This window comes from Mustela nivalis (genome assembly GCF_964662115.1).
Source record: "Mustela nivalis genome assembly, chromosome: 11".
Classification (NCBI taxonomy): domain Eukaryota; kingdom Metazoa; phylum Chordata; class Mammalia; order Carnivora; family Mustelidae; genus Mustela; species Mustela nivalis.
The window spans coordinates 71949591-71972814 of NC_139030.1; the positions used below are offsets into that span (position 1 = coordinate 71949591).

The 23224-nt window shown below is 48.5% G+C and overlaps 1 protein-coding gene and 1 long non-coding RNA gene across 5 annotated transcripts in view; one reads left to right on the forward strand and one right to left on the reverse strand.

The window, feature by feature from the left end:
* The window catches only part of DRC11 (dynein regulatory complex subunit 11), a 151465-nt gene that overhangs the window by 123288 nt on the left and 4953 nt on the right, over positions 1-23224 (forward strand). For 2 of the 3 annotated variants that reach the window (XM_082689788.1, XM_082689789.1), the window contains 3 exons: positions 5829-5915; positions 15767-15944; positions 22007-22245. In XM_082689788.1, coding sequence (XP_082545914.1) covers positions 5829-5915; positions 15767-15944; positions 22007-22245 — 504 coding nt within the window. The remainder of the gene's footprint in view (positions 1-5828; positions 5916-15766; positions 15945-22006; positions 22246-23224) is intronic. The other variant, XM_082689790.1, reaches the window with a different exon arrangement.
* LOC309843843 overlaps positions 1160-23224 on the reverse strand; it is a 137753-nt gene continuing 115688 nt past the window's right edge. Inside the window, exons 3-4 of one of the 2 annotated variants that reach the window (XR_014300364.1) lie at positions 3030-3397; positions 1160-1839 (exon numbers count right to left, since the gene is read on the reverse strand). This is a non-coding gene — a long non-coding RNA (uncharacterized lncRNA). Of the gene's footprint in view, positions 3398-23224 lie in introns of both variants that reach the window. The other variant, XR_014300365.1, reaches the window with a different exon arrangement.

Consider the following 23224-nt stretch of genomic DNA (forward strand, 5'->3'; position numbering starts at 1 on the left):
TAAGCCTGGTGCCTGCCAGCATTCAGACACCTACTGCTTGAATACAGCCTAACAATCAGCAATGACGTCAATGTCTTTCTGTGGCCAGCACAAACCCGATTCCCCATATGGTGTCTGCCACAGTCTATCAACTGGACCTGTATGTTGGCTCCCTCCTGGTCCTCTCCTCTGCCTCAATTTACCTTCCTTTCCATGCAGGATCAGCCCACCTGGGCTCCTGACTCTTTAGCACACCTTTGCACTTCTTTTGAGTATCATTTATGGTTTTCCCAGCTGACACCCAGTGAAGACTTGAAGTAATTTCTGCAATCTCATAAAAGTTAATGCAAGGAAATTGAAATATTAAATATTTTTAAATAGTGGAAATACAGAACAAAATGTGCTCACATTTTCAGTACTTAAATGGAATCCAAGTGACTCCAGTCTGGGAACATGAGCCTCCCCTCTCCCCAAGTAACCCACGCCTCTCCAACTCCTCCCCAGCATGGCAGCAGCTCACGGCTGGCTGCCTCCTTGTGCCCAGCACCGCCCATTCAGACAGAGAAACTACACGTTCTATGCAGGCAGGGACCATGTCTCTCGGTCCCCAGACGCTCCTGTCTCCCAACACTGAGCCTGATACATCACAGCTTGATCTCACCACAGCAAATGGTTGGATGGATGGATGGTTGGTTGGATGAATATGTGGGTAGATGTGTGGATGATACAGGGGTAGATAAATGTATGGATAGACAAAGGAAGGGTAAACAGATAGAAGGGTGGGTGAGTAGATGGATGGTTGGATGGTTGAGCGGGTGGTCCTTTTCAGTTTGGTAAACTGAGACTCAACAATTGGAGGGGGAAATAACTGGTTTTTCATCAGTTTCTCTAAGGCAAGCAAAGTAGGACATTTTCAGAGAGAACTTTCAAAGCTTCCAGGAGTCATTTGGACAAATCATATTGGTAATTCAAGCATGCCAAACACAAACAATTTTCATTGTGGAGCCATCATATCGTAACCCAAGAGAATCTCATTCTGACGGTGAATGTTTGACAGTGTTTCTTTAGAGATTGCAAAAGATCAAAGCCATCAAACTCGTGTAGAAGGAGAAGTCTTTAATTGATCACTAGAGCTCCCCAAAATTTGAAAAAAAAAAAAAAAAAAAACACTCGTTGGTGGAAGTCCCATCTTCATTCCAGAACGGACAGAAAACTGAAACCCTGAAGTTAAATGTGATAGGACTAAAGAGCCCTCTACTGGCAGCTGAAGCAAACTGCCCGGTGGAACTTCTAAAAAGTTCAATTATGAATTAATTACATCTAATTACCCAGGACCTCAAACTATCTGTGGGTAATTTAAATGAAGGCTTTTCATTGCTAAATGAAAATCAAAAGAGCAAGGGATACCATTTTTCATTAACAAATTGGCAAAGAGGTTTTTATTTTTAATACATTGTTAAGGAGAGGCGTGTAGAAAAACAGATCCGCTTCTCCACGGCTGGAGAGGGTGTAAGCAGAGACTCTCCAGGAAGACAGGTTGGCAATGCAGGTGAAAACATAAACAACACAAGCCTTGAGACCCAGCAGCTACGGGTGTGGCCTCGTTCTACGGAAAGCAACCATCATGTGTCCCCCAAACTCATCAAACCACTGTTTAATTTCATAAGAAGGCAGAAACCGCCCAAAGGTTCAAAAACAGGAGGGCCGATCAATAAATTACGGGACTTCATGTTAAAATGATGTTGGAGAAATAAATTTCACACTGGGTAAGCCAGAAGGTAATGCAGGAACAGCGTGAGGAACAATCTGATTTGATTGAGGAACGATCTCATTTTGGCAAATACGCACATCGAAGACGGTCTGGAAAGATGGGAAATGTTTGATGAGTGACTTGAATGGAGGAGGCAAAGAGTGCTGTCTCTGTGTCTGAATATGTATTCTGAAAATTTTGTTAATGAATACTGCTCTTGCAATAACAATAAGAAAGAACCAAAATTCTACCAATTTCCATGTTTTCAAAGCTTAGTCTGTCCACCCTTTGTATTTCTTGCTGTCTGTTGTCTCATAGACGTGCAGCCTGCACCAGTAACCACCCATCCCTCCTGCTCCCTGGAGGAGGAGGACAGCCCTTCTCCTTCTGAGGTCGTCCTCTCCTGATTCCCCTCCCATTCCGTGCCACCCCTGGTCTCCATGCACCACCCCCATCCTTCTGAAAGAATGTTCCCTGTCTCAGTCTCTGACCATTCACATCTTAGCCCCCATCACCCAGCTTCTGTCCCTTCCATGCCCTGCCAATGCCAGCAGTGACCTCCAGAATGCCAGAGCTTCAGGGCAGTGCTGGCCATGGTTGCCCATTCTGCCTGCCTGGATCTCTGACCTCCCTGGGCTCAGGGGAAAGTTCTCTCTTCTGTGCCCTTTGTTCTCTCTAGTGCTGCTCTTACCCCCTAGCCTGAGCCCTCCTGCTCCGTCGGCGTCTTCACCCCGACCCCATTCCATAGCCCACACTGGGCTTCTCCACTCTCATCCTTCACTTGTGAGTCCCTGCCATCCAGTCCCACATGCCCACCAACCACATTCCCAGTTCCCCAGGAACAGCTGTCCAGACTATCATGCCTTACACACCCGCCAGAGGGATTTTTCTAGAACACGACTAGGATCAAAGTTCTTGATTCAAGTCCCTGTACAGACCCTCCACAGCTTCCAGGATAAAAGCAAGCTCCATAGCATGGTGACAGCCTCTGTGATGCCTTTGTGACCCCATGCATCCCCACGAGGGCACACTTAGCCCTGTGCCCTGGCTCCTGTCCCCAGCATGGCCAGTGCGTCCCCCTCTTCACCTCTGTGACTTTCTAGAGACCACTAGACGTTCAGTCTGCTCTAAACTTTATCTGCAATCTCCATTCCTGGCGGTCTGCCTGACCCACTTTTCCATCTTCCTGTCATTAGTGGTCCTTGCTGACACCCCATTTTCCTTGGGCCCCCTCACAAGCTTCCCTCCCTGCCCACGGACAGGGCCTTGAGGGCAGGGACCCCAGCACCAAGCACCGTACCTAGCCCATCAGAGCTCCTCCAGAGGCACTAATGAAGGAACATGTGAGAACAGCTCTTCTTCCACATCCAGAGCCCAAAACAGTAAAGCCAATCTATCCCTCCCACGACAACCCGTCGACTATTTGAAAACAGCTCCCTTGCTGCCTTGAGTCTTCTTTTCTCCAAGGAAAAGTCTCTTCCCTTAGATGGTTCCTGGTGGGAGAGGCTGTCCGCATGGGAGGACCCAGGTTCAGTTCTCCCTTCTCAGTCCAGAGCTAAGCGCCATCACCAGGTGTCCTCAGGCCAGCTCGCCACTGTGGAAGGTCAGGAAAATGGAAAATGCACACCCGGCAGGACCGGACAATAATGGTTTTTAGAGTTCTTCTATCTGGAATGGCAGGGAACAGAGAAGGAAATGGGTTAATGAGATGCTTTTGACCAGACATCTTGTCTACCATGGTGACATGGCAATGTGACCCCTGGTTAATAGAAGGGCCTGGGGACATCAGGCTGAGCCAGGTCTGACTTCAGGTTCCAACATTTCTCCAGTGCTGATGGGCGTGTTACCCCCCACTCAGTGACCTCGTGTATAAAGGGTGGGGGGGTGCTGGGATGTGCTTGGCACAGGATGGGGCACGTGGCGAGTGAGGATAGCAGTGAAGTCGTGGAGATCCAGGCTCTTTGCCCCCAATTATTCCTTGTATTGTTATTGTCAAACACTCGCTGGGGAAATGTCTTCTTCATTTGATAAGTACTGAGCCCTGCCAAACCACGTCACCACCAAGGTCCTTTATGCAGCCCCGTGGGCCCCAAAGCAGGTGAATGGTCCCGTCAAAGCCATTCCTTCACAGATGCAGGTGCACGCTTACAGGAAGTGCGGAATTCCCCCACCAGCCCAATGGCCCAGACAAGTTCACAGGACAATTGTGGGCGGGCCCGTTCAATGCAATGCCGTGAACAGAACAATTTTAAACCAGGTACTGGAAGTGAGACTGCTGGTCTCAAAATTGTCCCAGCTAAGAAGACTCCTGCATTTCGGGACCATTGAGGTGGCTTACTTCATTAGAGGCAGAAGGAGAAAAGTCCCACAGCAATTCTCGGTGCTCACATCTGCAATTGCCATTAAGAAAAGTGGGCTGTGGAAAAGCTGCCGCTTGCCAAGTGGACACGGGAGTGGGGAGGCCCGCTGCCCCAGCGAGCCCACGATTTAGCCAAAGACAGGAGACGACAAACTGTTCCGCTGCAGCTTTCTGTTCCAAAGCTACGATTTTTCCAAGGGAGTGAAAAGAATAAGGTTTTGCCTTTGTCATTATAAAGTGTCTCTTTTCTAAGAAGCTTAAAACCCAGCATCTCATTTTCTTATTTTCTTTGGGGGCTGGAAGTAGGGAAGCTTTGGACTTAAAATAGCTTTTAGCAGAACAATGCTTCCGTAGGCCCCGCCCTCTGCAGCAGGCCAGGGGCACTGTAAAGTAGAGGGGCGAGGAGCCCAGAGAATGGACAGCTGGGGAGGGGGCCCCAGGGTCTGGCTTGGGTACAGAGAGAACCCGCGGACATGGCCGTGCTTCCAGCCAACTCTGCAGCCTGCTTCTGCCACTCTCCAGCTGTGTGAACTTGGACAAGGTCCCCTTGCGTCTTTCAGCTAAGTTTCGCCATTTGTAAAATCTGGATGAGCGGAGAGGCACCTGCCTCCTAGGGCATGGCGTGAAAGAGTTGTCATCTAGCGGCCAGGGTGTGGACTCATGCCGCGTCAGTGCTGGCCCCAACGGTGCGTGTGCTGCCGTGGGTGACACATGTGGCCCCGGCCAGGCCCAGGGCTTCTCATTGACTCACCCACCACACCCCCCAGGAGCTGGGATTACAATGTGCAATTCTGGATTCTTAAACTCTGTGGCTCTGTGTCTAAAAATTAAGGCCTACCAAACAGGGGTCGGCTGGTCTGCTTCTGTCCAAAAGTGCTGATGAGCATGGGGCTGTGAAGGCTCATGGCCCAGGACTCATACTGGCCCCAGGATCAGGTTCCATGTGCTCCTGTCTTTACGCAGGCATGATCTGCTCGCCGTGGCTCCTGATGCTGCGGAAAGAGACATGGCCACGTGCACCTCGTGACTTTCCCATCATTTACTAAATGCCCGTCTTGGTTACAACTCACGCCAGCTGCCTTAATGATGTTTTAAGATATATAAAAATAGGAGTACATAAGGCTCTATTTGCCGTGGCTGGAGACAGCTTTTATCTGGTCACGGTTTTGCACAAAGCACAGATTGTTGCAAAAATACCCAAACTTTGCTATCGTGGGGGCGCTTTGAAGAGATTGTTCAGTGAGTGGCAATTATTCCCAGGCCCACGGTAAGTAAGGCCCAGCGCTGGCGCGAAGCCCTGCCCGCCATGGAGGGGCTCAGAGCCACCTTCCAGGCAAAACGTCGGGCACAAAAGCACAGCCGCGCAGCAGCGAACAAATGGCATCACAGGGGCCCCTTGTGCTGAAACAGCTTTTCTCACGACGAGCGAGTCTGAATGAACCTGGGAGCAGCAAGTAGGCTGTCATTAAACCTGAGGCCCAAATGCCCGTTGGTTTGCCGCAGAACACGACTGGTTGATTTCAAGCCGAACCGATTCAAGGCTCCGGGTCCTAGGGAAGAACGGACAGTGCCGGCATGTGGTGCCCCATCCTGCTGTGCAGGAGGGGTGCGGTCCTGCCCCGGAGCCCTTCTGGGCACCCCTACCCCCGAGAGCCCTGTTGGGGAGCCATCGGGTCCTGCTGTCCGTCAGGGTCCACGAGAGAAATGCATTTACAGCCAAGCCCCTCCTTCTCCTTGCAGGTGGCCCGGGAGCTCCAGCCCTCTGTGGTGTGGATAGGAGACACAGAAAAAACCTTCTACAAGAGAGTCCCCAGCGCAGAAAGGATGGTGAGGGGTTCTCGATCTTTCTCCATTTGGCCTTCTCTTTCCCCTCCCCTCAGGGGACCCTTACCAAGGACTGTCTCCACTTTTCAAGAATGTCTTCTTTAAGGGAGGAAGGGCATGAAGGGGCAGCTGTCTTTCTCTGCCCTCTACATGTCTGTACTTGAAAAACTTCAGTGGTCTGATTTTATGAGGCGTAATTAGGGGAAAACATGAAGGAAAGTATGGAAGGAAGGGGGAGGAGGAGCTTTGGACCCAAACATGGGACTCAGAGGTAAGAAACAATTCAGAGAATTTTCCTTGGTTAAAGCAAATGGTACACATAGGAGTTATTATTAGGATTTCCTATTGTTCATAATAATAAATAGCAAAGGCTTGACATTTAGGAACAAAGACCTTCGACAGGACTGCTAAGTGCCGGCGGTTGGGGCCCCCGGAGAGCGCCCTCTCAACTGCTTCCTTCCTTCCTTTCTCTCCTTCAGATGCTCCCCCTCCCCCAAACCTCCCCCCACAAATCACCAGCAAATTTCCCACAAGTTAAAAAAAATTTGCAGATACACATGATTGTTATTCCACATCAATTTGCACCAAAGCAAATAGTGGTTAACTGTGAATTTCTGATTAAATTCATAAGGATTTTAATCACTTTCAATCCTTATGTATTATACATCATTTTTAGCAGGTAGAGATGATTTGGATAAAGAATGAAAGCTCCATCTTTTCTTCCCCAAATGAGCCTTGATTGCCCTGTCATTTCAGAAACTCTTAAGAGGACTCATTCATTATTAAATCCGGGAATCAGATTTCACTCCCTCTGCTGGCCAAGTTGCTGCATTGACGAAAGTCCCTCCCCACCCACCCCACAGGAACACGTGAAGGCGGGCGTTACTATGAGCCCGATCAGAAATCTAAAGAGACAAAGAGACCTCCCGGGCGTGTATAATCCAACGTGCCCCACACCCAACATCATCAGAAACCTTGCCTGGGGAGTAGGAGACGTGGTTTCCGGGCTCTCTGTGTTGTTCACCTGAGCTGACTGTGTGTCTGAGCAAGTAACAACCTCTCTGAGCATCCACTTCCTTAATGACTTAATTAACGGTTTCCAGAGAGCACAGCCTCCAGCTCAGAACCCCCCCCCCTTCTCTGCCATGCCTGCCCACAGGCTCTGGCTGCTCGTCTGCACCCCGGAGTCTGTGGGGACCAAGATGAATCCAAAATGCTCATTTGTAAGAGAGCCAGAGGAGCCCTAAGGGAAGGGCTGATGGTGGGAAATGAAATGCCTCAGGGTCAGCAGACATCTCCCACAGAGATGGTGCAGGGCAGGCTGCCGGCAAAGGAGAGACAAGCAGGGTGTCTCCAGGCCTCCCACCTAAACCAGCCCCACTGTTGCTGATCTCAGGAGACTCAGCCCAAGCTCTGATTCCCACAAACATAGCCACGGGCTAATGTTATTCCAGTAAGAAATGAAGGCCTTTGGTGCCAGAGTCTTTGCAGGGGACCAGTCGGACCTTTATTCTCTCCAGCTCTGCATTGCAACAGTCTGCCATCCCTCAAGGGAATTAACGGTGCTGAAGGGCATGAATCACACCCCTAGGTAATTCCTAGGACACCTGACGGGCAACAAACTGAAGTGGTCCTTGGCTTCCCAAATGTCCTGAGCCATCCCAGGTGCAGACAGAGCTGTAGGAGGCATGAACACCCCATCTGGCAGGAGAGCATGGCAGCGGGGGTGGTGGGGTGGCGATCACTGTGTGCGTCCTCCAGCTCTACATGGGAGCAGGTATCCCCACTCACCCCTAAGTCCTGGACCTGCCCCTCAGGCGGCCCCTGCTTCCTTCCTGGAGAGATGGGGCCAGGCCTGGGCCACTTCAGCTCTCTGTCCCCACACCCAGCCTCTGACTTAGGCTCTTACCAAGTCCCCCAGTCACCAGGGCTGGAGCTGTTGGAGCATTGTCCAGCTGTCTTCTGAAGCTGGCCACCAAAAGCCAAGGGCATCCACAGGTGACAGGAACCCAGGAGACATCACAACCAGCTTCTCATTGCTCACTCGACTACCCCTGGGCAAAGCCTACAGCCTTCCTTCTGCCATGGTCCATCCTCTGTCCCAAAGGCTCCACGATCCCAAAGATACTGAGGCATAGAGAAGGAAGTCCACCTGCAAAGAAATCAGGAGGCTGCCAAGCCCACCAACAAAAACTACAACAGACAGCCCACTAGAGACTGCCACCTGGATCAGAGGCATTCCAGAATCTCCCCTTGAAAAAAAAGTCTTGCTCACCACAGTGACTCACTGCCCCCTTAATGCCTCAACATTTGGATTAAGTCTCCCAAGGTCATGAAATGTATGAGGAGCACCCCATCTTGAGCAGCAAAGCAAGGAAGAAGCCCAGCCTGGGCACGATGGCTACTGAGCCTGGCTCAGCCTGGGGAGCTGAGCTCTCTGGGGCAGGGACCGCAGGCCCAACACCTAGGACAGCTGTGAACAAGAGGAAGAGGTTCCCAGGGGCACAACTCCTATGTCAGGGAGGCTTCCAGCAACTCTGGGAAGGAAGCAGTCTTCTCCTGTTTTACATAAGAGGACAAAGGTCTCCAACGGAGCCACAGCAGATTGGGGATAGTGCTGGCACCCAGAAACACGTTTGTCTGAACGCAAAGGACAGACCTTTCTCCCCGTCTGGACAGTGCTCCCAGCTGGGATGCCACTGAGTGCCAGGCATTCTGCCCTCCCTCATGCTTCCGCCTACCATGTGGACACCCAGGTCCATTCTCCACATCTCCCCAGCCCACAGGCCACTCCAGACCACAGCCTGAAAACTGCCTGTGGGGTCCTCTGGTCTTAGAGACGAGGTACCCTGCTCCAGAGTTCCAGCACTCCTGCCCACACCCTCGTCCTCCCCCGTTGTCCTCAACAGCCCAGAAAGTCCTTCACCTCTAGACTTTCTCGAAGGTCTGAGCTCCCAGCATGTCCCTCCCTCCCCACCACGAGCAGCCCCCTTCTCTTCTCCTCCTCCTGCGAGCAGAGTCCTCCTCTCCACTGGGTGCAGCTCACACTGCCAGGCAGTTGTTTGTGGACGAGGGGAAGGCAGTAAAGAATGAGACCAGACAGGCTGCAGCTGCATTTTCCGCACCATTACCCTTCGTCCCCCATCTAGCAGGAGCCTTCCTGACATCACAGTAGGCCTCCGCGAGGGAAGCTCGTGCTTTGTTAGAGCCGGCTGCAGTGGGATTTTGGGGAGCTGACTACAGAACGGCAAATGGAAATTGCCGTGTGGATGCTAAGCAATAATTGGAAACTGCCCATGGGATTGTGGCCATGCGGGGGCTGGCAGGACCGGACATAGAGGCCGTGGCCGTGGATGTTGCCAGGTGACTGTGGGGACGTTGGCTGGTGTGATGGATAGGCGCCAGGGTCTCGTGCATAATGGACAGGCCTCTGAACTGGAACAGGGGTGGCCCGGGTGCAGGGGAGTGCTGATTGAATGGACTCGCCTTTCATTTTCACCCCCTCTGAATGGGACTACACGGCACTGTCAGCAAGGGTGTCATTCTCGCTGCAGCCCAGGATCAACATTTGTTATCGGAAACAGGCTAATGAAGTTCAGGGGTCCCTGCCATTTCCGGATGTGCATGTAGCAAGATCATCTGCCTCCGAACAGGCAGCCAGCCCCACCATCACCATGGCAACCAAACTGCTGGGGATGGGCTCAGACCACACAAGCAAGTCTCTCACCACACGAAGTGCAGTCTCCAGCTTCATTGGGGCCCTGAGGTCTGTCCTCCTTCCACCAGCCTTTGGGCAGCTGCCATGTGCACCTGGCACATCCCTGTCACCCCTGCCACCTGCTTTATTCTCCATCAAGCTTCTTAAAAGACCAGTCTGTTCTCACATCCCCACTCACCCCTCAACCCACCACTATCTGTTTTTTGCTTTCCAACTCCATAGAAACTGCTCTCTGAAAGTTTTTCTTTGACATCCATTTTGCCAACAAACACTTCGGTTCCATTGCTCTTTTTGCCATGTTTGAGGTGGTTGAATTTCACCATTTTGTAAAAACTCTGTCTTCCCTTAACTTCCACAACCCTGGCTTCCTAATACCCCACCAACACTTTTTTCTGTGTCTCCTCCTTCTGTGTCTTCTGTCTCCTCAAGTTTCCATCCCAGGCCCCTGGCCTATTTCTCTCACCTTGTCTTTCTTGGGCACCATCTCATGGCTTGAAAAATCACCCCCAAACCAATGACAGCCCCACCCTATCCCCAGCCCAGTGCTCTCCCCTGAGGCTCAGGTCCAAGCATCCATGGGAAACCGCCCATGGAGTCTACAAAGCCTGCCCAAACCCGCCTCCCTCATGACTGCTGCTGCTTTTGCATTTTCAAAAGGTTGGTTTTATTTAAAACAACCATGCTTCAGGGGTGCCTGGGTGGCTCAGGGGGTTAAAATAACCATGCTTCATAAGAGGGCTTTGGATTTGCACTGGTAAAATGAACCCTGAATATCACCAAACTCGCCGAGCCTCATAGATGTGCAGTGGATTATTTCCTGGCACAGGTATAGATATTCTCATGAGGTCTCTTCTTCCAGAATCTCAGCAGAGGGCTTTCTTCAGCAATATGGGGCCCAAAGGCAGTTTCTCAGAACTAGGTAGATGAAAAATTATAATTTAATATAACAGAAACTGACGGGAACTTTTTACGCAGTCATTGTGCACTCTGTTGGCAAATTGCTAGTTTCCTCCAAATTGCAAAGCCTCCAGTTTTTCTGTCTCTGTCCTTTAAACACCTTACTCTTCAGTAGAGAAGACTTGGCATTGGTTTCACCCACACGCGTATTTCAGAATAAGACACAATTATCCCTTAATAAGCACTTCATCAGACAGACACATTAGGCCATGCAATCCTCACAACATCCCAATAAGTTGGGCACTGTGACTACCCCATTTCTCAGATTTAGGGACTAAGGCTCAGAGAAGTTGAGTCATCTGCTCAAGGTCACACAGCTGTTAAGAGCAGAGCCAAGACTGTGATCAAATATGTCTGAATCAAAAGCTGTGCAATTAACTATTTGCCGTATCATCTGCCTATTATTATGGAGTTTCTTCCTTGGGTGTTTGTTTCTTTGTTTGCATTTAGTGGAGAGGGGAGGGAGTTTGCACATAGCCTGGCCCCCAAGTTAAGTTCAGAATCAAAGTTAACCCCAGCAAACACCCCTCCCTGTCTCAGGACAGCCCAGAGGCTGGGTCTGAGTGATGGCAGGTTTCTGCAGAGACCTGGGGTGGGGATCAAGGAGCAGCCCCTTCATGAGCAGATCCTGATTCTCATTGTCAGAGCTGTCCACTTCTAGGATTCCAGGAAGTCTCATTCCATCATCCCTCTCCTGTGCTTTCCCCTTTTAAGCTGTTCTGTTCTCCTGGGTAGAATCATGCAGGGCCATTGCTTCCTCCTGGTGGGGCTGGAGCAGGCTCTGGATTCCTGTGGGTGCAGGCGGAGATGATAGGAAGATGCCTGGTGGTCTGGCCTCAGGCCCAGCCTCCAGGATTTATTTTGCTGGAAAAATTCCTCTCTTTCTCTGCTATGTTTTACATTATAAAAAGTCTCCTCTAAACTGAATCCAACAACATAAAAAAAGGATTATACACCATGACCAAGTGGGATTTACCCTCGGTTTAACATCCAAAAATCAATTAATGTAATATACTATTATATCATTGGAAGAAAAGACAAAAACCATATCATCTCAATACGTGCAGAAAAAGCACTTGACAAAATCCAGCAACCCTTCATAATAGAAAATCAATGACATAGGGAAAAAAAAGAACTTCCTCCACCCGATAAAGGGCAACTACAAAAAATCCACAGCTAACATCATATTTAATGGCAAAAGACTGTATGCTTTTCCCTTAACATAACCTTTTCTCCCCAGTATTATATTGGAGGGTCTCACCTGGGCAATTAGGGGGAAAAATGAAATAAGAGGTATCCACATTAGAAAAGAAGAGGTAAAACTATTTCTATTTGTAGATGGCATGACCTTATCTTAAGGAATCCACTAAAAACCATTAGGACTAATAAACAAGTTCAGCAAGTTTGCAAGACACAAGATCCATACACAAAAAGCAACTTATTTCTATACATGTGCAATGAAAAATCAAAAATTAAAATTAAGAAATAATTTATAATAATATCAAAAAATAAAATATTAGGAATAAATTTAACAAAGGAAGTACAAGATTTCAACCCTGAAAACTACATAAACGTTGAAAAAGTTAAAAGCTAGATAAATGGAAAGATATATCAATTTCATGGACTGAAAACCTTAATATTGTTAAACAGCAAGAATTCCCAAACTGACCTGCACATTCAGTGCAATTCCCATCACAGTGCCATCTGACTTACGGGAAGAAATTGACAAGCTGATCCTAAAATCCATATGGAAATTCAAGGGACCTTCAAAAGCCAAAACAATCTTGAAGAACAGAGTTAGAGTGCTGACACTTCCCAGTGTCAAAACTTACCACAAAGCTGTACCAAGCAGGACAGTGTGGTGCTGGCATTAGAAGAGACATATAGATCAGCAGGATAGAATTCAGAGTCCAAAAATAAACCCTTATATTTACAATCAATTGACTTTTTGAACAAGGTGCCAAGACAATTCAATGGAGGGAGTATAGTTTTTCAAGAAATGGTGCTGGGACAATTCCATAGCCATGTGCAAAAGAATAAAGTTGGATCCCTACCTCACACAGTATTCAAAAATCAAACCCTAATGCATCGAAGACCTACAAGGAAGAGCTAAAACTCTAAAACCTGTAGAAGAATATAGAAGCATAAATCTCTGTGACCTTAAAGCAATGATACCTTAGATATGACACTGAAAATATGAACAACAGAAGAAAAAAAGTTACATCTCATCAAAGCTAAAAACTTTTTTTGCTGTAATGGACATCATCAAGAAAGTGGAAAGGCGACCCACAGCATGGAAGAAAGTACTTGAAAATCATTGATCTGACAAGGTACTTGTGTCTAGAACATATAAAGAACTCTTACAACTCAATAATAAAAAGACAAATGACCCGATTTTTTAAAAAGTGGACAAAAGAGTTGAAGAAGTCAAGAAATGGCTGATAAACGCATGAAAAGATGCTCAACGTCATCAGCCATCAGAAAGACACAAATTGAAATCCCAATGAGATACCCCTTTACATCTGTAAGGGTGGTTAAATTTTTTTAAAAGGGAAAAGAAAGAGAACAGAAGAACACATAATAACAAGTGTTCATAGGATGTAGGGAGATGTAAACCTCAGCCACTTAGGAAAGAAGTCTGACAACTCCTCAAAAGGTTAAACATAAAATAACTATATGATCTAGCAACTCAATTCCTGTGTGTCTGAGCCCAAGTAAAATGTTCATAGCAGCATGATTCACAAGAGCCCAAAGGTAGAAACAACCCAGACACCCATCAACTAATGGTGGGATGCATAAAATATGGCCTATCTGGACAATGGCTGTCACGCAGCAAGTAATGAATGCTGCCACAATATGGGAGAATCCCGAAGATACTACACAAAGTGAAGGAAGCCACAGACATGCACGCACACCATATACCAGGTGATCTCATTTCTCTGAAATATCCAGAATATACAAATCTGTAGAGACACAGGGTGAATAACTGGCTGCCTCAGTCTGGAGGAAGGGGTTAGGGTGGAAGCTTTCAGTGACTGCTACAGGGCAGTCTTTTGGGAATGATGAAAATATTCTAAAATGGACTGTGGCAACGTTTGCACAACTCTGTGAATATACTAAAAAAAACACTCAAATTATACAGTTTAAATAGATGAATCATATAGTATGTGAATTCTACCTCAATAAAGCTGATATGGATACATCATAATAATATATATATAATAAGAAAATATGACATAACACACTACAATAATAATAAACACATACTTTATTTCTCCTTTGTAACCCTCCACTGAGATAGGCCCTGACCCAGGAAGAGGAATGGGGGTGGGGGGGGGGACACGCAAGCCCCTGGCAATCCCCTCTGAGAGGGAGGGGACCCCAGCAGAGCAGAAGGAGGAGCATGAGTCTGGGAGTCATCTTGCTCATCTACTCTGGGACTGGAGACATCACTCAGCCTCTCTGGGCCCAAGGTTTTCATGTCTGAGTGAGGGGAGGACTGTTCCCTCTGGGGGAGGTCCTGAGGACTCAGTGGGAAGTCCATGTTGTGGAGAGAGAAGTACCTGGAACCCAGTAGGCCCTCGCCAGCTCCTACTTACTAGGATTATTAAGCTGGAAGTCGCATAAACAGCCTGGACATAAGAAGTGGCAAGTGCGTGGTCGACATCGGAGAGGTCTAGCTTCCTGCCTGGTCCTTGGACACCAACAGAAGTCCCCAGGTCTGCCGGGGCCAGACCTCCCCATGCTTCTGCAGCTTCCCATCAGGCTCTCCTCCTAACATCCCTGCAAGCTCCAGGCGCCTGTTCTTTCCCACCTGGCCTCCCTCCTGCACCTTCTCGATCCAGATGTGGAATGGGGCCTTCTTACTGGTCAAAAGGAAGGAAAAAGAAGAATGCCAACCACCACTGCGAGCAGGCACAGCCAACAGTCTAATGATGAGGAACAGTCACCCCAGGGCTGTGCAGCTCCCCTGGGGTGCCCCTGACCTCCTGAGTGCTCAGTCATACCTGACTCCCCCCTCCACTGTGCAGGACAGTTGGTGGGCCCAGCTGTGACTCCCAGCTCTGCTCAGGGCCTCCCATGGAACAGGGTATCACAGCAAGTGAGCATCCCTGTCTCAGGGACCCTGCAAACTGTCCCCAGCACTGTCACTGCACCCACCAACTATGGCCCCATTACACTACCATTCACTGTTATTCCTGAGCACAGGTCTTACCAAACACCTGCTCTCCCCCAGGGTCACAGGCCCTTCCTGCCTGCAGGGCTGTCCCTGGGCTGGGCTGTGCAGGGACACACAGGGAAACCCGGACTGGGCAACAGGGGCCAGTCCCTGCAGGGTGGTCACAGCAAGATCAGGCCTGTTGTGCTCTGGGAAAGCCATGCACTGGCTTCTGTCACTCCTGCTCAACACTCAGATTCTAATTGGCTCAATCACCCCCAAGCCAAGTGGGACCAAAAACAGCCGAGTCTGCTCAGGGCTCCTCTGCAGAGGCTCTCTCCATCACACCAACCGTCCTCCTCCTCCCCACACTTCCTCCTCATGCGGCTAATTGAAAGCTGGTGCGTCGCCATGGCAACCTGGCCAAATCTGACCCCCATGGCCTGGAACTCATCCTCCCTGGGGTCCCTCGCATCTTGCTCCTCTCCCTCGTTAGTGTTGAGACTTTACTGAAATAATACAGGTTCAAACTCTTTCCAAACTGCTTCAGAGACAGAAGCATCACACTCTTTTGTAAGCAGGTGCTTTCCAGACAGGAGATCCAGACCTTCGGAGGCTCGCAGTCAGGGCTGGCAGCAAAGGCAGCTTTGGGGTCACCCTCAGAATGGTTCAGAGGAACACAGATTGCCACGGCCGAGCCCCTCACTCTAGCCAGCTTCCTTCCACTGGGAAACCTGCCCAGCTTCCCATTCCGAGGGCCAAGGTGCTAAAAAGATCAGTCAGGTGCTTCCTTCTTCCTTCCCCCTTTTCCAAATCCGAATGCTGGCGGTGGAGGAAAGGAAGGGACTGCAATTCGAACCACCCAGACCAGGATGAACTCTGAGAATCATGCCTGTCCGGGCTTTGAGGTTCACTCAGACAAATGCGTGCCCCAGAGCATTCTGAGAGTAAGTGTTCTTCCGTCCTGAATTTTTTTTTCTGCATGTGAGCTCATGTTCCCCTTCTCCCTCTTTCTCCCAGATGGAACCTAAACGCCTCAAAAAACAGCTTCCAAAAATCCTGAGACTTCTGAAACCGGACGACAGGATTCTGATTGTGGGGACGACACAGCGCCCTTTTGATGCTGAACTTCAATCTTTTTGCAAAGTTTACCAAAAAATTATTTTGGTTCCCAGACCAGACTATGCTTCAAGATTCGGCAAGTACCCCAGCCCTTTCCCGTGTGGGGTGGTGGAGGGTGGGGCAGGCAGTGTCAGGCATGTGGCACCAGCGCGAGATCCCCAGGAACACAGCCCTGACCGGACAGTGGTGGAGGAAGAGCCCGTGTGCTGGAGGGGGCTCCGGGACAGGGGCAGAACCTGGGCCATAAATATGAACAATCAGGTCGTGAGAGCAAAGAGTGTCTGTACTGTTGTCACATCGTTCTTGTTACCCAGGACAGAAGGAAACCGGACAGGGATTATTATTTGGGGCCCTGAAGGTGACGAGAGTTGCAGGCTGCGGGTGCCGATTTTTCTTGCGACAGGTGCCTTGGACCCACGGTGATGGTGTCTCCCTCAGAGAGCACCTCTCTTTCCACAGGATGATTTGTTTTAGTTTCCCAGTCTCAAAGTATTCATCCAGGAGCGCGTTGACTTACTTAAAATAACCATGAACAGTAACAACGTGCCTCTGGAGTTTTTGCCCCTTGAACAGACCATTCAAAATCTCCTTCTTTTGAAATGTATTTTTAAGTGGAACTGACACTAAAAAAGTGATTTTGGAGGTGGTGCAATGAAGCCGTAGAGAGCCACAAGGTATGAGCCCTAAGGAGACATAATTCTGAATCCAGGCTCTGCCCGGGATAGCGGGACAACCTGGACAGCTCAGTGGACCTTCTGAGCCTCCACTGCTTGCTCCATACAGAGGACCCCTTAGTCCCCAGGGCTGTCATGACCCTTATGTGAGGTTGGCAGCAGAACACTCAGCGTCATACCAGCCCCCTGGAGAGCCCAGGGGTGCTGTACAGGGAAGAAGCCAAGATGGCAGCCATGGTTATGGAGAAGGAGAGTGTGACCGGGCCATGAGTGGCCACCGTGTTGCAGGAGTGGTTTCTATTACCTGTGTCTGTCAAGCAAACCACCTCAGTGGCTTCAAACAACTGATTATTCCACCCCATGGTTCAGAGGGTTCACAGACTCAACTGGCAAGTTCTCCTTCATGTTCCTTAGGATGTTGCTGTCGGGGGTCTGTTTGGGCTTCATCTGAAGACTCAACAGGGCCGGACATACGTGGTTATTCACACCCACGACTGGAGTTGATGCTAGATGCTCAGCTGGGACTCGCAGCCAGACAGCCTACACCTGGTCTCTCCATGTGGCTTTGCCCTGCACAGCGGTTGGGTCTCACAAGAGAGCATCCTGAGAGCAAACGTTTCAAAAGGTTCAGGCAGAAGCTGGAGAGATTCCTGTGACCCAGCCTCAGACATTACACAAAGTCCCTTTCACCAAACCCCATGGGTCAAGAGCAAGTCCCAGGCCAGCCCAGATTCAAGGGCAATGGACCAAACAAGGGTCTGAATACTACAGGGCAGCTCAGGGGGGGGGTCATCTTTACCTCTTGTGGTGGTGATGGCAGATTTGGTATAGAGACGGTGATGGTGGATTCAGTGTGGCAAAGGGCAGTGATGGTGGTGGCAGCCTGGTGCCAGGGAACAGGAAGGTGGTCGCATGGGCAGCGGTGGGGGCAGCAGTGTGGTATGGACAGGAAGGTGCCCCCGGTGGAGTAGGGATGGAGGTGAGACAGCCTATGGTAGCAGTTAACATGAATAAGATAATGAAAATGACCAGGTCAGACTCGGTTTCTAGGCAGCCTTCTCCAGTCCCAACAGCACCCCCAAAACCCTTTCTGCTTCATCTTGAGCTCCTGGCCCATGTTATCTGCTAGAGAACCACCAACCACTCCATGTGTTGTACAAGCTCCTTTCTCTCTTGAGAAGCTGTGATCCTGGCTTCACAAATCCATGTCATACACAAAGTACAGGAGGACGTCATTCTCAATTATTCCTCCTTCATTCTAGTGGCTTCTTCATCCCCTGGAGCCTCTGGGACATCCACTAGGTCCTTTGTAATCAGCCAGCATCAAAGGAAAAGAGAGAAGACAGGAGAGAGTATCTGCCTCACAGGAGGTTTCAGGGGCAAGACCCAGAAGGGCCAACTGTTGTTTCACTCCTGTTGCCTTGGCCAGAATGACTCCCATGGCCTCACTGGAGTTCAAGGCAGCAGGGCTGTGCAGTCCCACCAAGGAAAGGCTCGGCACGGAGCTCAGTGGATGCCAGCCATCCCCCCCTCCTCCTGGAGTCCACACAGAGCATCCCCCTCTCCCGGCTTTCTCTCTCTCATTTCTGTTGGTAGATTTCCTCTCACGATCCCAGGGTTTGATTTTGTTTGGGGTTTTTTGTGGTAGATATGCATTTTGAGCTCTTTTAATGGAATAAGTTGTGGTGTTATTAATTGGGGGGGAACAGAGCATTATTCTTGACTTTGGATTGAATAGTTTCTATTATTTGACAAAACCACAGGCCCTTTAAAAATGAAGCTGTTGATGCATAACAAGGACAGTTGTGTTGTTTTGCTACAATGACAGGCGTCCGTAAGGACACAGATCACATTACAGATTCCAACCTGAATCTCCCTGTGGCGGCATCACAGGGGAGGAAGGAGAAAGCATCCCCTCACCCGCGGGCAGATGATAAACCTGCAGGCAGGGGTTTGCTTGGGCCCAAGGCTCTGCCCACTACACCACAGGCTTCTCACATATGTCTTCCATGGTGGCTGATTTGTTCAGGTCGCCATTCTTGCTGACGTCACAATGCTGCTGTCCGGCATTTCCTCCAGTGACCTTTGAAGTTTTCATAGCCACGGTGGCTAGGACATCCGTCTTAAAGAAAGACTGTTCCTGTCTTTGCCGTGATCAAAAATGGTCTCTTCCAGCCCATAAAGCATGGGCTGCAAATCCATAACCTGGGCCTCTGCCTGGCCATCTATCTACCAGCAGCAGAGTGAGGGAGGTGTTGGGGAACATTCACCTTCCCGCGTCTCAAATCCCTCCAGGCAGGGTGGGGGAGTAACAGCTGAGAAGGAAAGGGTGGGTCAGAACGAGGAAGCACAATCCTTAAGGTTTACCAAATAGAATTCAATATCTACCTTCTTTCCCCAAATCAAGCTGTTTCCTTCAAAATGTCTGCAAAGAAAATCCACCCGCAAGGTTGATTAATGCCTCGTCTAGTCCCCAGAAGTCCCTCTGGGCCTCCTCTCCCCACATTCCTAATGCTTCCTGCTCTCGCCTCTCTTCCTGGGGGTCTGTTTCACTAATAACCCAATTTATCATAGACCTCCACCCCAGACCCCGTATCTGGTCGGATGAGTTCAGTCCACATCTTCCGATTTTTCTAGAATTCTGGTCTTCAGAGGCCAGAAGCTCGTCCAAATCCTATTATCACTTCCTGGGCTTTTGTAAAATCACAAATAACAAATGAATTTTAAGATACTACGTCATCTCAAGAACACAGTTGGGAGCCAGGACAGAATCCATTTGGAACATCAAAAGCAGAAAAGGAGATTCAAAGACCAGGTTCTTTTCAGTCTAAAGAAGGGAAAGAGAATGCAGATTAGTCTGAAGAGGTGAGGAGTCTGTGCACTTGGTCTGGAGCCCCTCCACTCCCTTTACCACACTCCATTCACCGATCCCACCACCCCCAACACCCTCACAGCCAGCCCCTATTCTGCTGTGCTCTCTCTCGTCCTCTCCACCTGCCCTGCTGGGCAAAGACTGGGCAGCTTGTGCTCCAGAGCTCACTGTGGGCTTCCCACATCCACGGTCCCCACCCCAGGCTGTGACTCACTCTGCTCCTGACCCCCATCCTAACCCCACAGCGGGTGGATTTTTAGAAGCAGTAGAAGCTGTTTCTTTTAAAGGAAGTCTAGTTCATCATATGAGAAGTCAAAGTGATTCTCTTCCTCATTCTCTGGATCTTGAGGAGACTGTGGGCAAGTGGCCAAGCCCCCCTGTAGCGGTGGCCACTTCCACGTTTTCCCTTACTGCGCCTCCATTAACAAACGGTGAGCTTTGGGGGGAAATCAATGATGTGTGTATTATGAGGACCCTTGGCCAAAACTCCACTTAAGCATCAAGTACCATACATTTTAAAGAATCAACAGTGTGTTCCCACATACTTGCTAAACCAGAGTAATTATAGTTTTTTGCTCTGCTTCTAAAGAATCTTTACTTACAGAGAGACCTCTTGTGTTGGGAGGCTGGGTGGCTGTGACTGTTGCAGCTTAGCAGAGAGGCAGGAATGGGAGCTGGGCATTCGTTTCTGGGAGCCCTCACCCTTCCTGTTTGCTTACCCACTGGTTCACGTCCACACCATTGGGAAGAAGTTTGCCTGGATGCCCAGGTCAGAAGCTCTCAGAGTTCCCAGCCTGGGAAAATAATTGGGTCCTCAGCTGTGCTTCAGCATTAAGCATGCTCTCTTCTCAGCTTCCAGAGTCACCATGCAGACATGGACATACTGTTTTTCAGGGTTATAAATCTGGGCTGGGGCACATTAGATCCCAAGGGATAATGCTGCCTGGTCATTTTTCTTATTTTTCCCATGGATTATATTTTCTAATTTCTGATTCAACCTCAGTTATGTCTAGGCTGTACAGATATATTCTTAGACATGTTCTGTATTTATGCTTTAATGAGAATTGGGAAATTTGATACAAAATGGAATTACTAATGATAATTACAAGAACAACAGTGACACAACTACAAGAAAGTAAGCTGCCCGCCGTATGCTAGGTCAATGCTCTCCCGATCCCTTTCTCTGCCTTCTTGTATTTATTTGTCACAGCAGCCTGAGGAACAGATCTTTCTACTCGCATTTTATAGGGAACCCTAAGAGGAATTCAAGCTCAAACACACCCACCAAGAAAGTAACAGAGTAGATGTGGGGGGTTAGATGTTGCTTTAGGTCCGTTTGGTGGCCCACATGGCCCTTGATACATAACCTTACACATAGACACAGTATGGCCCAGAGTAATATGCCTGCCAGCAACTCAGCTCACCACAAGGCCAAGGACCACCACCCCCCATCACTCTGGTGGAGGTGGATTGTTAAAATGACTCATGACCCAAAATCTCACTCTGTGATGTGGCTCATAGACACATGGAGGTCATCCTATTCCTTTTCATTTTATCAAGTATTTGTGGATCAATGTATTTGGATGAGCTAGTCATTTAACAAATCCAACAGTGCCAGATTATATAGTAATGGTCATTTAAAAAAAAAAACAAACTGTTTCAAATATCCCTCGAAGAAGGTCAAAATGCTTGAGAAACATTTGACCAGATCCTTCCAGCACTCCAGCACTGAGAACAGCTAGGAGACAGGCGGCCTTGGCAAAGTCTCACCTTTCTTACTGTCTAGATACAATGAAACAAGCCACTGTGACTCTCACATACTTCCCCCTCTGTGGAATGCCTGCAATTCCCTGAGTTTAATATTATTACAAATGCTGTGTGAGAGTCCGTTCTCTCTCTTAAGTTCAGTAATTCCAAAATTCATTTTCACAACATCCCTGTGTTCTAAGAGAAATCTCTCTGTCATCCCAGGTCCCACTAACCCGGAGAACCACTGAGCACCCACCCATGGGATTTCAGTAGACCGCTGCCTATTTACAATTACTGGGGGGCAAGGGGAGAATAAGGGTCAAATTGCACCTGAAGGGAACTGAGCCCAGTGATGATGAATGGAAATTAGAATCTGAATTCCAATCCCACATATAAAAATAATGCACAAAATATTTATAAGTTTAAAAAAAGGTCAAAGTCCTACTCAAAAATACTTTGCAAAATATAATTTTGCAGAGTATTTGAGAACTTTGCAGAAATCCCATATGTACCCTATCTGAATTTCCAATCTTGAAAGATTTTGAACATCTCTAAAGATACCACACTAAAACTATATTGAATGTGGTTTCATTTTTTTTCTTGTTTTGTGGGTCTAGGACCTCAGGGCCAACAATATGCAGGTCTTAGGGTTGAAATCATTCAGAGGGAAAAAAGTATTCAGTTCTGTGGCTTTCTGATCATTTGAATTACAGTTAAACTGGAGTATTCCCTGCACATTGCTTTCTTGATGACCTGCAGCTTTGTACCAAGAACGAGACAATATTACTTTCCCTGTGGTGACCCTTGTTCTCTGTGTCTTTTCCACCATCTTGGATGCAACAGTTTTGTGGAAACAGATCATTCAACGCAACGGAGGCATCATTACCAATGCCTTGAATATAAGTTGCCTGGCAAAGATCACCGACGGTTTCACCCAGGGACACATAGTCGAGGTGGTTAAAGGCGTGCTCACAGACCGCAGAATCCGGCAGCAAAATTACAAACCACTCATGGCAGCAGAGTTTATCGCAATGCTAACCAGCATGAATCCCGTGTACCAGGAGGAAGAAGAGAGCTTTAAGGTACACAGAACACCTATGTGGTCAGTTCTTCGCCACAGACACTTGTCACATAACCTCCTCCCTCTGGTTCCTGAATTTCATGAATTTGTCATATACAATGAATTTTGGAAACCTGAAATTTTATATCACAAATTCGTGCCAGCCTTGCTGGTAAAACATGTCTTCCAAGATTTAGGAAAAATTGTGGTCTGTGACCACAATTAACAGCCAAACTGCAGAATTAAATAGTAGTTTTGAGGGGTGCCTGGGTGGCTCAGTGGGTTAAACCTCTGCCTTCAACTCAGGTCATGATCCCAGAGTCCTGGGATCGAGCCCCACATCGGGCTCTCTGCTCAGCAGGAAGCCTGCTTCCCCCCACCCTCTGCCTGCCTCTCTGCCTACTTGTGATCTCTGTCTGTCAAATAAATAAATAAAATCTTTAAAATAAATAAATAGTAGTTTTGAAACCACTGGATTCAAACACACACACACAAGCACACACATACACACACACACACACACCCCATACATACATGTATGCACACCTTCCCCTTGGGTCACTGGATTTTACTTCATATTTCATGTCATGGAACAAGTTGTGCAGAAAGAAAACCATTCTCTAAATAGTGCATTTCAAGCCCATGATGGTTTTGTCCCAGATTTGCTGTGGCATGCTTCATTTTTCAGTGCATTTGCAATAGGGAATCACAAGAGGACTCACCAAAATTTGATTTTCTAATTTTTTTATTATAATCTGTGATGTTCAGAGAATTTTTTAGATCTAGAGGAAACTGAGAACCAGCTCTTCCAAATCCCTCTTTTACAGGAGGAAAAGAAGTTGCAGAAAGCTATGTGCCTTATCCAAGCAAATCACCATGAAAACCTAGATGCCCAGGCCAACAGGCACACCTCACACTCCTTTTAATCAAAATGAATACGACGGTGTTCACTTTCTGGACCTGGAGGCAGTTTCCTTGTCCAACTGAGAAAACAAGAGGAA